We start from the raw sequence: 17,856 nt of genomic DNA on the forward strand, positions 1-17,856 counted from the left end.
CCCCAGGGTGGAATATAAGGATATATGATGTGTCCCCAGGGTGGAATATAAGGATATATGATGTGTCCCCTGGGTGGAATATAAGGATATATGATGTGTCCCCAGGGTGGAATATAAGGATATATGATGTGTCCCCTGGGTGGAATATAAGGATATATGATGTGTCCCCAGGGTGGAATATAAGGATATATGATGTGTCCCCAGGGTGGAATATAAGGATATATGAATGTGTCCCCAGGGTGGAATATAAGGATATATGATGTGTCCCCAGGGTGGAATATAAGGATATATGATGTGTCCCCAGGGTGGAATATAAGGATATATGATGTGTCCCCTGGGTGGAATATAAGGATATATGATGTGTCCCCAGGGTGGAATATAAGGATATATGATGTGTCCCCAGGGTGGAATATAAGGATATATGATGTTTCCCCAGGGTGGAATATAAGGATATATGATGTGTCCCCAGGGTGGAATATAAGGATATATGATGTGTCCCCAGGGTGGAATATAAGGATATATGATGTGTCCCCAGGGTGGAATATAAGGATATATGATGTGTCCCCAGGGTGGAATATAAGGATATATGATGTGTCCCCAGGGTGGAATATAAGGATATATGATGTGTCCCCAGGGTGGAATATAAGGATATATGATGTGTCCCCAGGGTGGAATATAAGGATATATGATGTGTCCCCAGGGTGGAATATAAGGATATATGATGTGTCCCCTGGGTGGAATATAAGGATATATGATGTGTCCCCAGGGTGGAATATAAGGATATATGATGTGTCCCCAGGGTGGAATATAAGGATATATGATGTGTCCCCTGGGTGGAATATAAGGATATATGATGTGTCCCCAGGGTGGAATATAAGGATATATGATGTGTCCCCTGGGTGGAATATAAGGATATATGATGTGTCCCCAGGGTGGAATATAAGGATATATGATGTGTCCCCTGGGTGGAATATAAGGATATATGATGTGTCCCCAGGGTGGAATATAAGGATATATGATGTGTCCCCAGGGTGGAATATAAGGATATATGATGTGTCCCCTGGGTGGAATATAAGGATATATGATGTGTCCCCAGGGTGGAATATAAGGATATATGATGTGTCCCCTGGGTGGAATATAAGGATATATGATGTGTCCCCAGGGTGGAATATAAGGATATATGATGTGTCCCCTGGGTGGAATATAAGGATATATGATGTGTCCCCAGGGTGGAATATAAGGATATATGATGTGTCCCCAGGGTGGAATATAAGGATATATGATGTGTCCCCAGGGTGGAATATAAGGATATATGATGTGTCCCCAGGGTGGAATATAAGGATATATGATGTGTCCCCAGGGTGGAATATAAGGATATATGATGTGTCCCCTGGGTGGAATATAAGGATATATGATGTGTCCCCAGGGTGGAATATAAGGATATATGATGTGTCCCCTGGGTGGAATATAAGGATATATGATGTGTCCCCAGGGTGGAATATAAGGATATATGATGTGTCCCCTGGGTGGAATATAAGGATATATGATGTGTCCCCAGGGTGGAATATAAGGATATATGATGTGTCCCCAGGGTGGAATATAAGGATATATGATGTGTCCCTGGGTGGAATATAAGGATATATGATGTGTCCCCAGGGTGGAATATAAGGATATATGATGTGTCCCCTGGGTGGAATATAAGGATATATGATGTGTCCCCAGGGTGGAATATAAGGATATATGATGTGTCCCCTGGGTGGAATATAAGGATATATGATGTGTCCCCAGGGTGGAATATAAGGATATATGATGTGTCCCCAGGGTGGAATATAAGGATATATGATGTGTCCCCAGGGTGGAATATAAGGATATATGATGTGTCCCAGGGTGGAATATAAGGATATATGATGTGTCCCCAGGGTGGAATATAAGGATATATGATGTGTCCCCTGGGTGGAATATAAGGATATATGATGTGTCCCCAGGGTGGAATATAAGGATATATGATGTGTCCCCAGGGTGGAATATAAGGATATATGATGTTTCCCCAGGGTGGAATATAAGGATATATGATGTGTCCCCAGGGTGGAATATAAGGATATATGATGTGTCCCCAGGGTGGAATATAAGGATATATGATGTGTCCCCTGGGTGGAATATAAGGATATATGATGTGTCCCCAGGGTGGAATATAAGGATATATGATGTGTCCCCTGGGTGGAATATAAGGATATATGATGTGTCCCCAGGGTGGAATATAAGGATATATGATGTGTCCCCTGGGTGGAATATAAGGATATATGATGTGTCCCCAGGGTGGAATATAAGGATATATGATGTGTCCCCAGGGTGGAATATAAGGATATATGATGTGTCCCCTGGGTGGAATATAAGGATATATGATGTGTCCCCAGGGTGGAATATAAGGATATATGATGTGTCCCCTGGGTGGAATATAAGGATATATGATGTGTCCCCAGGGTGGAATATAAGGATATATGATGTGTCCCCTGGGTGGAATATAAGGATATATGATGTGTCCCCAGGGTGGAATATAAGGATATATGATGTGTCCCCAGGGTGGAATATAAGGATATATGATGTGTCCCCAGGGTGGAATATAAGGATATATGATGTGTCCCCAGGGTGGAATATAAGGATATATGATGTGTCCCCAGGGTGGAATATAAGGATATATGATGTGTCCCCTGGGTGGAATATAAGGATATATGATGTGTCCCCAGGGTGGAATATAAGGATATATGATGTGTCCCCAGGGTGGAATATAAGGATATATGATGTTTCCCCAGGGTGGAATATAAGGATATATGATGTGTCCCCAGGGTGGAATATAAGGATATATGATGTGTCCCCAGGGTGGAATATAAGGATATATGACATTATAGCTATGTTGTTTCTGGGCAAATGTTACCCCCCCCTTCCAATTTGTAATTTAAACTTTAGTGACTGAGCAGTTGAACTAACACACACAGCACTATATCACACTTGCGGCACTAGCACACCTCCATTTCCAGCATAAAACCTAGAATTTCAGCTCTTAAAAAAAACAGTTCAGTGTAAAAATAAAAACTGGGTAAGTAGTCTGTGCAAAATAAATAATGTATCTCATATAGTTAGTTATGCAAAAATGTAATGTATAAAGGCTGGAGTGAGTGGATGTGTAACATAATAGCCAGAACACTACTTCCTGCTTTTCAGCTCTCTTGCTTTCCACTGATTGGTTACCAGGCAGTAACCAATCAGAGACTTGAGGGGGGTCACATGGGACATAACTGTTGCTTTTGAATCTGAGCTGAATGCTGAGGATCAATTACAAACTCACTAAACAGTTATGTCCCATGTGGCCCCCCTTATAGTCACTGACTAACTCAGAGTTAGAGAGCTGAAAAGCAGGAAGTAGTGTTCTGGCTATTATATTACACATCCAGTCACTCCAGCCTTTATACATTACATTTTTGCATAACTAACTATATGAGATACATTATTTATTTTGCACATACAATCTATTTACCCAGTTTTTATTTTTACACTGAACTGTTCCTTTAAAGCTCCCAGAGTTTCCAGCTGATGACACCACTGATGGCAGAAGCAGCCCTGCATTATAGACAAGTACCAACATAAATCTGTAGCAACCAATCAGATGCTTGCATTCATTGTCTAACCTGCAACTATGCAATAAAGCCGAGCCCTGATTGGATGCTAAAATTGGATATGACTGCCCAGGGGCAAATTGCCTAGTGTTTACGAATGAGGCCCTTTCATACAGGTCACTGTTACTGACTTCACTCACTTTTGCTAATACCAAACAGAAGTAGTTGGTACCGTAGTCCCCAGAGGTCAGTTCTGCTCAGCAGCCATTACTGTACAGCTCTGAGGGCAGGGCTGAGACCAAACAGCTGGTGGCACAGGAAGAAGCCAGTGTAGTCTGCAGCAGCAGCACAGCCCTGTGTATGGGAGACACAGACACAAAGTGGCCGCTCTCAGGGCAAATACTGAGCCGCAGGCAGTCACGGGTCACCATTCTGGAGAGACAACTTGGCAGGTCTGGACTGAGAATTAAAATAGGACCTGGCATTTCAGGTACAAAGAAGCCCAATCAGCCCACACAGAGGCCCGAACAGCTCCCACCAGCCCACTAAATACTGACTTTCTATGGCATCTTACAGCAGCCACTCTGACGTTTGCCAGAACCCACAGATTGCCAGTCTGGGCCTGCAACTAGGGTTGCCACCCGGCCGGTATTTTACCGGCCTAGCCGGTAAAATACCTGCCAAGGCCGATATTACAAATTTACCGGCAATGTAGCTGCCGGTAAATTTGTAATACGATCAAAAGGAGCCCTCGGCCTGCCCCCAATCCCCTGCAACTTACCTTTTTTTTTGGCTCTTCTAGCGTCCGCGGGTCTCCTTCGCGTGGCCCCACCCCTTTTGCCATCACGTCCCGCCCCTTTTGACGTCCCGCACCGCCCCTTTGAGGCCCCACCCCCAGCAGCCGGTAAAAAAAATGATAAAAGGTGGCAACCCTACTTGCAACTTGGTATCGGCTTGTGTCTAATTCATAGAAAACAGACTTACCTGCCCACATGACCCGGGAAGCCAACAGCGGAGAGCAGCGCGTGTAAAATACCTTCATGCGGTAACCAAGCAGCGCCGCGTAGTGACTGGATTTGAAAACTGTTAAAGGGATCCTGTCATCGGAAAACATGTTTTTTTTCAAAACACATCAGTTAATAGTGCTACTCCAGCAGAATTCTGCACTGAAATCCATTTCTCAAAAGAGCAAACAGATTTTTTTTATATTCAATTTTGAAATCTGACATGGGGCTAGACATATTGTCAATTTCCCAGCTGCCCCTGGTCATGTGACTTGTGCCTGCACTTTCTGGAAGGCTGCTGTTTTTCCTTCTCAATGTAACTGAATGTGTCTCAGTGGGACCTGGATTTTACTATTGAGTGTTGTTCTTAGATCTACCAGGCAGCTGTTATCTTGTGTTAGGGAGCTGCTATCTGGTTACATTCCCATTGTTCTTTTGTTTGGCTGCTGGTGGGAGGGGTGATATCACTCCAACTTGCAGTACAGCAGTAAAGAGTGATTGAAGTTTATCAGAGCACAAGTCACATGACTTGGGGCACCTGGGAAATTGACAATATGTCTAGCCCCATGTCAGATTTCAAAATTAAATATAAAAAAATCTGTTTGCTCTTTTGAGAAATGGATTTCAGTGCAGAATTCTGCTGGAGCAGCACTATTAAAGTGGACCTGTCGCCCAGACACAAAAATCTGTATAATAAAAGTCCTTTTCAAATTAAACATGAAATCCAATTTCTATTTTTTTTAAAGCATTCATAGCTGTTGTAAGCTCATTTAAAAATCTCAGCTGTCAATCAAATATTGTCTGCCCCTCCTCTATGTCTTAGGCAGACAATTACTTTCACTTTCCATTCAGCACTTCCTACATGTCACTGCTCTCCCCACATTCCCCCCAATCTCTTCACCATTTAATTGTGTAACCAGGACATGGGGATGGACATCAGGTCCCCCATTCTGGTGCACAAACAAGATTCTGAGATGATACAAGACTTGTCTTAATAACAGTGTCCCACATAATGGCTCCTGCCTGCTTGTTATAATGATGAATTCCCAGACTGAAGGAAGCAAGATTCAAATAATTTATAAAGTGTAATTAAAGTTCATTTTGCTTGACTAATGGGATAAAATAGGATTTTGAATAATTTCCTTGGGTGACGGGTCCCCTTTAACTGACATTTTTCCCATGACAGTATCCCTTTAAGAAGCCTCATCATCACACAGCGGCATCTGGTGGCTGAACGTGAGAAATTCAGTCTGATTTATATATACATATACCCTGCTTTTGAGGTTTCAACCCAACCCAAACTCTTCTTCTGCACTGGAAAAGATACACACACTAATGATTTTTTCCAGTTATATAGGGGTCGGATTTGGTTCAGCCAGGCTCTTGGATTCAGCTGAATCCTAATAAAAATAGCTCAGAATCAGAATAAACTTTCCATGGAGGGGCACGACTGTAAACTAGTGTTCCCTGTGTATAAGGCAAGGGAGTAGGTGCCAATAGCAGGTGCAGTGGTTTAACTAGATACTGGGCCCCACATCAGATTAATTTTAGGGCCCCCCAGCATATCTAGAGTTGGAGCTGTTTTATCAATATATATTAAAATTGCTCCTCTAGGCCCCCTGCAGCCGCAGGGTCTGCTTTCTCTGAAGTTTTCGCCCTTGAACACAGGCCAGAGAGCAACTCCCAACATCTTGCCTTTGCCCATGTTATATACAGCATATTCCATAATGTGGGTTATATTTATGTATGAGATAGATAGTTACATAGTTACATAGTTACATAGTTAAATTGGGTTGAAAAAAGACAAAGTCCATCAAGTTCAACCCCTCCAAATGAAAACCCAGCCCCATACACACACCCCTCCCTACTGTCACATAAATTCTATATCCCCATATCTATACTAACTATAGAGTTTAGTATCACAATAGCCTTTGTATTATGTCTGTCCAAGAAATCATCCAAGTCCCTCTTATAGTCATTAACTGAATCATCACCCGGCAGTGCATTCCCCAACCTCACTGTCCTCACTGTGATGAACCCCCTACTCTGTTCCTTTAAATGAAACTTCTTTTCCTCTAGTCTGAAGGGGAGGCCTCTGGTACGTGATTCTCTTTATGGGTAAAAAGGTCCCCTGCTATTTGTCTATAATGTCCTCTAATGTACTTGTAAAGTCTAATCATGTCCCCTCACAAGCGCCTTTTTTCCCCCAGAGAAAACAACCCCAACCTTGTCAGTCTCCCCTCATAATTTAACTCTTCCCTCCCTCTAACCAGTTTAGTTGCACTTAGTCTCTGCACTCTCTCCAGCTCATTTATATCCCTCTTAAGGACTGGAGTCCAAAACTTCCCCCATACTCCAGATGAGGCCTCACCAGGGACCTATAAAGAGACACAATTATGTTTCATCCCTTGAGTTAATGCCCTTTTTTATACAAGAACTTTATTTGCTTTAGTAGCCACAGAATGACACTGCCCAGAATTAGACAACGTGTTATCTACAAAGACCCCAAGATCCTTCTCATTTAAGGAAACTCCCAACACACTGCCATTTAGTGTATAACTTGCATTTATATTATTTTTGCCAAAGTGCATAACCTGCATTTATCAACATTGAACCTCATTTTCCAGTTTGCTGCCCAGTTTTCCAGTTTAGACAAATCACTGTGCAAAGTGGCAGCATCCTGCATGGAACCTATAGTTCTGCACAATTTAGTCTCATCTGCAAAAATAGAAACAGTACTTTCAATGGCCACCTCCAGGTCATTAATAAACAAGTTGAAAAGCAAGGGACCTAGTACAGAGCCCTGCGCTACTCCACTAACAACACTGGTCCAATTAGAAAATGTTCCATTTACCACCACTCTTTGTAGTCTATCTTTTAGCCAGTTCTCTATCCAGGTACAAATACTAAGTTCCAGGCAAACATTCCTTCATTTAACCAGTAACCTTTTGTGTGGCACTGTATCAAATGCTTTAGCAAAGTCTAAGTAAATCACATCCACTGCCATCCCAGAATCTAGGTCTCTACTTAAATTCTCGTAAAAAGAAATTAAGTTAGTCTGGCAAGATCTATTACGCATAAAACCATGCTGGCACAAACTCATAGTATTATGATTTGCTATGAAGTCCAGTATCTTATCCTTTATTAACCCTTCGAAAAGCTTTCCTAATACTGACGTCAGACTAACTGGCCTATAGTTTTGAGGCTGAGAACGGGATCCTTTTTTGAATAGAGGCACCACATTAGCAATTCGCCAGTCTCTCGGCACAATGCCAGATCTCAATGAATCCTGAAAAATTAAGTAAAGAGGTTTGGCAATCACAGAGCTAAGCTCGCTAATTACCCTGGGATGAATACCATCTGGCCCTGGACCTTTGTTAATCTTAACATGTTCAAGTCTCTTTTGAATTTCTTCATGTGTGAACCATGCACATGAGATGTGCATTTGTTTCCTGGGGTTTTACTTTGTATCAGATAAAGGGGAGCGGGGCTGTCGCTGCACAAAGGGAGGAGGATACGTGACTGGGATCCAGGACACTGGAGTTTAATCACATTCTTGCTGAGAATTCACTGGGCTCATTGGCTGATGTACAAAACACAAGAACGGCTGCAAAATAAATCCAAGCTCAAATGAAGAGCCAGATTAACATTTACTCGTTTTATTTGGATTTATGTACAAGGCTGCTGTACTGTTTGCTGCTTCCAGCCCTCCCCAGATATCCTTGTGCCCAAACCTGGGTGGAAGAGCAGGGCCAAGCCAACGAGCCCAGCCCTCCCCCATACATGACTCTGAGCATGAAGCATCTATTGTTGCACCCAGCCAGGCGCCTCTTCTGTCTGCCCCTAGTTCTGGCCCTGCTGGGAGGCCTGTGCTTGAGCCACTGGGAATGACACACTGAATGGGAGGAAGGTCGGGTCAATGATATTCTGGAGAACGTGGCCTGTACCAACAGATAAGGACAAGGATCAGCAGAGAATCAAGGCACAGGTTCATGTGTTTGTTCCTTCAGATCCCATTACTTCCCCTGTGTTGTTCTATAACACATTTCCCCCTTCACTCTCTGTTTCCCCGCAGACCCCAGGCCCCTCAGTGCTACTAGCAGAGTGCAGTTTCTCGTGTTTCTCCAGCAGTTTCCTATTAGAGAACGTCTCCCCGCACTCTTTTGCATTTGAACAGTTTCTCCCTTTCGTGAACTCTCCGGTGAATGACCAGGTGACTGTTGTGAAAGAAGCTGTCGCCACACTCTGTGCATTTGTACGGCAGCTGCTTCATATAATTGATTTTCTTCTCACACTCTGTGCAGGTGAATGGTTTCTCCTCAGCCTGATCGTCATGGGAACGCTTCTGTGTGACGCTCTTACTGCACCTCATACACGTCCTCTCCACCGTGTGACTCTTCCCGTGTCTCAGGAGGGTGCTTTTCTTCGGGAAGCTTTTCCCACATTCTGTGCAGGTAAATGGTTTCACCCCCGCGTGCATATTCTGGTGAACTTGAAGTCCCACCTTCTGGGTGAAACTCTTCCCGCATTCTAAGCAGGTGAATGGTTTCTCTCCGCTGTGGATTTTCAGGTGTTTTTGAAGGTTGCACTTCAGGGTGAAGCATTTGCCACATTCGGAGCATGGGAATGGTTTCTCCCCTGTGTGAACCCTTGCGTGATTAATAACTCCCATCTTATAGGAGAAGCTTTTGTCGCATTCCCTGCAGCGGAATTCCCCTGTGGGGGTCACATCATAGTTACTATTACTCTCCCTCTGCAGATTTGTGGCTTTGTTGCGCAGAGTCTCATAGGAAATCCGGGCACAGACGTGGGTGAGAAGGTCCTGACTCGCTGAAAAGCCTTTCCCACATGTATTGCAGATAAAGTCCTGGGAGTTGGAGCTGGCTGCGCGGGTCTCATATCTCGGGCCGGACACAAACTCTGGGTTAGTCAGTGATTTGCGCTGTTTCGGCTGCCGCAATATCCCAGAACTGTGCGGCGGATTCTTGACCTGATCCAACTCATTGTTCCCATAAGTGACGTCTGACGCTGGGGAGATATTGGGTGTTTCAGTGTCACTTGAGTAATCATCTGAACGAATCAAACACGTCAGAATAAACATGTGCATGATAGGAAAATAAATACTTAATAAAGATACTTCAAGGCGTAGTTCACCTTTAAATTAACTGTTAGTATGATGTAGAGAGGGATATTCTGAGACAATTTTTTATTATTTGTGGTTTGTGACTTATTTAGCTTTTTATTCAGCAGCTCTCCAGTTTGCAGTTTCAGCCATCTGGTTGCTAGAATCCAAATTCCCCTAGCAACCATGCACTGATTTGAAGAAGAGATTGGAATATGAATAGCAGAGGCCTGAAGTAGCTCTACATCACATACTAACAGTTAACACAAAGGTGAAACTTACCATTCCTTTACACACCAGCATTCTATTGGCTGCACCTCTGCCTATAAAAGTACCATTGATTCATTCCCTCCAGCCACACCCACCTAATTCTGCTTCCCCCTCTAGATATGTATAATCTGTTCACTCAATGCCCTCTTTCTCCCGAATCCCCCCTACAAATGTATTCCTAATTCTCCCCCCCCCACCTTCCAGTAAAGGATAAATATACAGGGAGGGGGTGACATCATATTAGGCACTTCCCAGTCGTGTATGACATCACTTCTTTCTTGAACCAGTGCTCCCACAGTCTGATGATGTTTCTTAGCTGGACTCCCTATTCTACGAGTACATATGGACAGTATAATCTGGGCACATACAGGTAAGATGGCAGCACAGTGCTGGGCAAGATCATTCCCCTGACTGGGGCAACAGGAGAATTAAGAAAGTTAATGAATTAATACAGAGGCGGGTGCTAAGACATTGACATTTGCCCAGTGTTTTATCCTTTCTTTGCTGCCACCCAAACAACCCCCCAAAGTGCTAATGTTGAGTTTGGTCCCACAGAAGCAGCCTCGGGGCCCAAGCAGCAGAGTGTGTACAAGAGAGAACCCAGGTAGGAATCAAGGGACCGACACCCACTTACCCTCTTCAGCAATTTTAACTTCTAACACTTCTATTGGGGTCACGTGATCCTCAGGGTTGGGTTCTTCCTCCTTTATCTGTAACACTTCTGATTCAGCCAATGGGGAAGCTGCCAGTAAGGGGCAGGGCCATATAAGAATAGACAGAGAGCAAAGCAATAATAATGATTTATTGTAGTATTAATGTTGAAGAAAAGAAACTTCATGGTGAAGTAGAGAGAATAGTCACCCACCTGCCAATGAATCCATTTCCCTCTTCACTGACGCCAGATGATCCTTATTGTCCGACTCTTCAGTTTCTACTTCACGTTTGGGAACTGTCTGTAAATAACCTGAAACCAGCGGGAATAAAATAACCAGAAACACCAGTAACACTCACAAATAAATAAAAAAAAGAAATGTTTTGAAGCAGTGGAATATGTGCTGGTGAGCTGTGTGCTTCAGTCATTCATGTTAAATGTTCTACACACAATCCCTGGCTACTTACCCCCATCAGTAAGTGGAGCGGCTGAGCTTTTCATTGGGTTCTGATGATCTTCTGAGTCCGGTTCTTCCTCCTTTATCTTTATCTGTAATATTTCTGATTCAACCAATGGGGAAGCTGCCAGTAAGGAAGAGACAGGGGTGAGTAAAGCTGGGAGTAACGAAGAGACAGGGGTGAGTAAAGCTGGGAGTAAGGAAGAGACAGGGGTGAGTAAAGCTGGGAGTAAGGAAGAGACAGGGGTGAGTAAAGCTGGGAGTAAGGAAGAGACAGGGGTGAGTAAAGCTGGGAGTAAGGAAGAGACAGTGGTGAGTAAAGGTGGGAGTAAGGAAGAGACAGGGGTGAGTAAAGCTGGGAGTAAGGAAGAGACAGGGGTGAGTAAAGCTGGGAGTAAGGAAGAGACAGGAGTGAGTAAAGCTGGGATTAAGGAAGAGACAGGGGTGAGTAAAGCTGGGAGTAAGGAAGAGACAGGGGTGAGTAAAGCTGGGAGTAAGGAAGAGACAGGGGTGAGTAAAGCTGGGAGTAAGGAAGAGACAGGGGTGAGTAAAGCTGGGAGTAAGGAAGAGAGAGGGGTGAGTAAAGCTGGGAGTAAGTAAGAGACAGGGGTGAGTAAAGCTGGGAGTAAGTAAGAGACAGGGGTGAGTAAAGCTGGGAGTAAGGAAGAGACAGGGGTGAGTAAAGCTGGGAGTAAGGAAGAGAGAGGGGTGAGTAAAGCTGTGAGTAAGGAAGAGACAGGGGTGAGTAAAGCTGGGAGTAAGGAAGAGAGAGGGGTGAGTAAAGCTGGGAGTAAGGAAGAGACAGGGGTGAGTAAAGCTGGGATTAAGGAAGAGACAGGGGTGAGTAAAGCTGGGAGTAAGGAAGAGACAGGGGTGAGTAAAGCTGGGAGTAAGGAAGAGACAGGGGTGAGTAAAGCTGGGAGTAAGGAAGAGACAGGGGTGAGTAAAGCTGGGAGTAAGGAAGAGAGAGGGGTGAGTAAAGCTGGGAGTAAGTAAGAGACAGGGGTGAGTAAAGCTGGGAGTAAGTAAGAGACAGGGGTGAGTAAAGCTGGGAGTAAGGAAGAGACAGGGGTGAGTAAAGCTGGGAGTAAGGAAGAGAGAGGGGTGAGTAAAGCTGTGAGTAAGGAAGAGACAGGGGTGAGTAAAGCTGGGAGTAAGGAAGAGACAGGGGTGAGTAAAGCTGAGAGAGTGCAATGTAATTGATTTCACGTTACCGACAATAAAGTCTCCCTCTCAATGAATCCTCAGTACTTACCCCCATCAGAGTCCATTTCTTCTTTCTCTGCCTTTATTTAGTATATTGCCAAATCCATCTCTCGGAAACCTACCAGAAAAGAATAGAAAAAACGGTGTAAAGCGAAGGTTAAGGGTATTATCAAAAAATACAAGGGGGGTTGTGGGAACACTCCAAGGCTAAGTAAAAATGTGTTTAAATACAATGAAAGTGCAACTGATGTGTCCAATTAATCCCTGCACATTCCCTGGTCCCGTCTCACAAGTAATTCAAGGGTATTATCAGGCACAAAGTGTCCCTTTAAAAGAGAAAAACATTATATAAGTGTAATTTCCTTAGTTACTAGGCAAAAGCCTGTGTATCCATTTGAGTTTAAACTCAGTGTGATTGGCCAAGAGGTGTAATGACCACTTCCTGTCACACTGCTCTATAGTGAGTGTAAGGAGTGGCCTCTTCCTCTTTGGCCTCTGGAGGCTGATCCAGCTGGGTGTGTCCAGGGGAGTCTGAGTACCGCAAGGCCCAGAGAAACAAGTGTTCTGGGGAGAAGTCGGGGACCAGTAAACCCTGTGAATGAGGTTTAGCTATAGTAGTGCAGACCTGTAATAGTCTCTCTAGGAGAGAAGGGCAGAGAGGGTAAAGAGAAAGAGCAGCTGAAGCTCAGATGAGGATTTGCATTGGGGAGTGGCTTCCCAGAGACTCGTGTGATTGGCTCCAGTGCAGGGACCTCAGTGAGGAGGGTGTGAGATTAGCTGTCAGCTTCCTGATCATTACACTGGATGGGACTGGCCTCCAGAATACTGCAACTGCCTATTACCTGATCTCACTGTGTGTCATGTGCTAATAACTCATCTGTGTACTTGAGTAAACCTGGGGATATTGTCTTTGACTAATAAACAGTTTCTTGTTTCATCATAAGAACCTCCTGGCGCCCAATCATTTGTATGTTTTGTATGCACAGTAGCCTGAGTGTTGTAGTTGCACTACACCTTAGAGGGAAAGCTTCCACTTAGCGAAGGCCCTGATCCTGAAGTGTGAGTCCACAGTGAGTTGAGGAGTCTGATCACTTGCGGAAAAAAGCGTTAGCGCAGCCTGGTTGTTCGGGCTTTAATACTGCGAAAGCGTCTGCCGGATGGGAGCAGCGTGAACAGTCCGTGTGAGGGGAGTGTGGAGTCCAGAGCAGGAGACCTTTCTTACACAGCACTAGTGGGACAATGTCCTGCAGTGATGGAAGAGCCACTCCAATGATGTTACCAGCTGCTCTGACAGTAGCCTGTAGACTTTTCCGGTCAGCAGAGCTAGCACTTCTGTACCAGATGGAGATGCAGCTGGTCAGGACGCTCTCTATGGTGCCCCTGTAGAACACTGTGAGGGTGGGAGGCAGAAGGCTGGTCCGTTTCAGTCGTCTTAGGAAGTGAAGACTCTGCTGAGCCTGATGATGGAGTTGGTGGTCCAGGTGAGGTCCTCAGAGATGTGGACTCCCAGGAATTTGGTCTTCTTTACTGTCTCTACTGTGGAGCCGTTGATGTTGAGTGGTGTGTGAGCAGGGAGAGTTCTCCTGAAATCGACGATCATCTCTTTGGTTTTATCCACATTCAGTGACAGGTTGTTCTCACTGCACCAGACCGCCAGCTGCTGAACCTCATCTCTGTACGCCGACTCGTCGTTGAGGCTGATGAGCCCCATCATATTGTGTCATCGGCGAACTTGATGATGTGGTTTGAGCTGTGTCAGTCATGTGTCAGCAATGTGTACAACAACAGGCTCAGAACACATCCAGTGTTTTTGGTACTCAGCTCAATGCACTGTAGGACAGGAACCAATCAGAAGCTAGACTGACCTGATAGGGAACTGAAGCCTGTCTGTGCTTGTGTGACTGCAGGGCTGTGATTGGCTGTCCCCTCTTACTGTGCTTCTGGCAGGGACCATTAGAACACGCCCACCCCTCATATGAAACACAGACAGGGACCAGAGCAGATCTATAGGGAGCTCCAATAATTGGCCTGTTTTTAAAGATAATGAAACTTTTTATCCACAAATGAACCCGAGGCCTTATATTATTGCCGACAAGATTAGGGGGATTCACTTATCCTGTATGTTTAATGGCACATGTGTCTGGGTCTCTCTGCTCTTCTCCCATATGAAACAAAATAGAAATCAGAGCTGTCCCTTCCATTATGTGTTTATCGTATATAAATACCTAATGTGACTCCATGTTGGGAATGGGGCCCCTGTGCGCAGAGAGGAGGGCCCCACACTCATTGTGTATCACAAGTGCCTGAGATCCATCAGGTCTGTCCTGTGTGTGGGAAACAAGAGATACTGATGTAACTGGCGATATAAAGCCACAAGAAGACAGATTTGCATCAGAAAAGCCGCACCTTTAGGCACCTGCCATTAAACCCCCGGGGCTCATTTATCAACACTGGGCAAATTTGCCCACGGGCAGTAACCCATGGCAACCAATCAGATTGCTGCATTCCTTGTTCTACTTGCAGCTGGCATTAAAAAGCTGATCACTGATTGGTTGCTATAGGTAACTGCCCATGGTCATATTGCCCAGTGTTTATAGATGAGCCCCAGTGTTTGTGCTGCTTTATCACAACATGAGGGTGGTATGTTAGTACATAGGTACATTAGTACATTGGCTGCACATTGAGCTCTGCAGGGAAATCACTTTTCTGGCACATTATTCCTACAGCTAAGGTTGCCTCCATTCCCACTCACATCAGCTTATTATTATATTTCTATTGGCTCTGCTCACTCTTCTGCCCACCAGGAACAACAAAACAAACGTACTCACAGGCTAGAGATGCCGCTAGCAGGAAGTGACAGCTGGGGCTCTAGGAAATAATTCCTTCCTGAAACCAAGAACTTCCACATTTGGGTTCCTGGTGTCTGCAGTGACCCCTAGTGATAACATGGGAGAACGGCTTTTCAACTACTTATCAATGAATAAAACACAGCGGCCTCTAGTGGTAGAACTGTAAAAATGCTGCAACCCAGAACAGTCGCACAGTCTTACAGCCAATCACAGCCCTGCACAAAGGCTTTAGTTCCCTATCAGGTCCTGCTAGCTGCTTATAATATCCATTTGGATTAAAAACTCTTCTGAACAGGGAAGTTCACAATATTATTGCATAAGGCTGCCCCAAATAAATACATGATGATGATGATAAACACAGGGCAAAGCCAAGCTCAGTAAAATATCTGTATAACAGAACATTCTGTCCCAGTGGCTGCACAGATCCTATCTGATCCCCATTGTAAGCAGCAGTCCTGTCCTGCTTTATGGCAGCTGAGATTCTAGCTATCTGTATAACAGAACATTCTGTCCCAGTGGCTGCACAGATCCTATCTGATCCCCATTGTAAGCAGCAGTCCTGTCCTGCTTTATGGCAGCTGAGATTCTAGCTATCTGTATAACAGAACATTCTGTCCCAGTGGCTGCACAGATCCTATCTGATCCCCATTGTAAGCAGCAGTCCTGTCCTGCTTTATGGCAGCTGAGATTCTAGCTATCTGTATAACAGAACATTCTGTCCCAGTGGCTGCACAGATCCTATCTGATCCCCATTGTAAGCAGCAGTCCTGTCCTGCTTTATGGCAGCTGAGATTCTAGCTATCTGTATAACAGAACATTCTGTCCCAGTGGCTGCACAGATCCTATCTGATCCCCATTGTAAGCAGCAGTCCTGCCCTGCTTTATGGCAGCTGAGATTCTAGCTATCTGTATAACAGAACATTCTGTCCCAGTGGCTGCACAGATCCTATCTGATCCCCATTGTAAGCAGCAGTCCTGTCCTGCTTTATGGCAGCTGAGATTCTAGCTATCTGTATAACAGAACATTCTGTCCCAGTGGCTGCACAGATCCTATCTGATCCCCATTGTAAGCAGCAGTCCTGCTCTGCTTTATGGCAGCTGAGATTCTAGCTATCTGTATAACAGAACATTCTGTCCTAGTGGCTGCACAGATCCTATTCCCTGAGATTAAATTTTCCCCCAATTTTCCATTATTTTTTTTCTGGTCTGTAATACAAATTTCTGAGAGCTGCCGACTCCCCAGCACAGCCAAAACAAGCAGCAGTGGAAATTTGCATTAAATCAGCACAATATGCACAGTAAAAGGCAAATTGCTGATTTTTAAAGGGGGCACATTGTTTTTGCTCGACCCAATCTGCCCCTTTAGTGAGTAACAAATAAAGTTTAGCCAATGAGGAGACAAAGGAGGGATCATCAGAATAAGTCATTTATGGAAACATTACAGAATGGAACAAAAACTGCCCATTCATTATGTATAAAAAATACAAAGTAGCTGAGAAGTTGGGATTGGATGACAGAATACCTTTAAAGAGACAGGATTCCATTTATACACACTGACTGCCAGTCATGCTCATGGATTTGAAGGAAACTGTATCCCCCCCCCATCATTTTTTAATTGCAAGTCATTTTGCCCTCCCCCAACTGCCTCAGACTCAGTTGCGCCTCCATTGACCTGTAAGTCTGTGCAGCAATATTAGTGGCCCCATGTTTGGTCAGTCTTCTGATCTCAGGCTCCACATCCCAGAAACCTGGTAACGTACTCACAGCTGCAGACTCAACTGATAACATACAAAATGAATTTGAAAGTCAACTTCCCATTTATATTTATTAAAGGAAACACATTCCTGTATGACAGGAAGTAACCAGAACTACTTTATTGAGGGACCGTTCAATCAAGCGCTGGTTACTTCCTGTCATACTCCTTTATACTTTCCTCAATTTCAAACAATTTTGGAGCAAAAATCTGCTGCCCACCACAATGTCTAGAGGTTGAGCAGTTTCACCAATATTTATTGAAATTGTATTTGTATTAACCCTATACCTCCCGGGCCTCCTCTGCAGTTACTCCCCTGGTGACATGTGAATTTTATTTAATGGAAACATTTGTGAAAGTGAAATTTAAAAAAGGTGTATTTTCACATATATTGATTCGTTTTTTTAGACTTTTTTTCACTGCACATATTGTGCTATTTTTAGGCTACTTTTGAAGTGCCTCTTGGCTAGTTTTGGGCTGGTTTGTAGCCGACTTTGGCTGGTTTTAAAAACCTGGGAACCCTGGCAGCAGCAGCAGCAGCACAGCCCTGTGTGTGGGAGAAGCAGACGCAAAGTGGCCGCTCTCAGGGCAAATACTGAGCCGCAGGCAGTCACGGATCACCATTCTGATGACACAACTTGGTAACGGCTTGTGGCTAAATCATAGGAAACAGACTTACCGGCCCACGGAAGCGGAGAGTTGCACTCGGAGAGTCTGCCTAGCGACTGGATTTTAAAACTGTTAAGAAGCCTCTACATCAGTGCTGTCCAATTTATATGGTACTGAGAGCTGGAATTTTTCTAATCTACATGGTGGAGGGCCGATAACGGAAGCCAGTGTTAGCCACTCCCTGTTGTTAGACCACACCCACTTTAAACCACACCCATGTTACCGCAAGACCATGTCCATATTAATAACACACCAAAAACCCA

The 17,856-nt window shown here is 44.5% G+C and overlaps 1 protein-coding gene across 1 annotated transcript; it reads right to left on the minus strand.

The window, feature by feature from the left end:
* Positions 1 to 8,258: 8,258 nt before the first annotated feature.
* On the minus strand, positions 8,259 to 15,199 carry xfo1-1.L (zinc finger protein L homeolog). Its single transcript, XM_018268460.2, is given in 7 exon segments — positions 8,259 to 8,779; positions 8,781 to 9,685; positions 10,642 to 10,749; positions 10,873 to 10,971; positions 11,127 to 11,240; positions 12,372 to 12,440; positions 15,151 to 15,199. Coding segments are annotated over 6 exon segments (1,371 nt in total). The 5' UTR covers positions 12,388 to 12,440; positions 15,151 to 15,199; the 3' UTR covers positions 8,259 to 8,650.
* Between the last annotated feature and the right edge of the window lie 2,657 nt (positions 15,200 to 17,856).

This window comes from Xenopus laevis, chromosome 6L, assembly GCF_017654675.1.
Source record: "Xenopus laevis strain J_2021 chromosome 6L, Xenopus_laevis_v10.1, whole genome shotgun sequence".
Lineage (NCBI taxonomy): Eukaryota > Metazoa > Chordata > Amphibia > Anura > Pipidae > Xenopus > Xenopus laevis.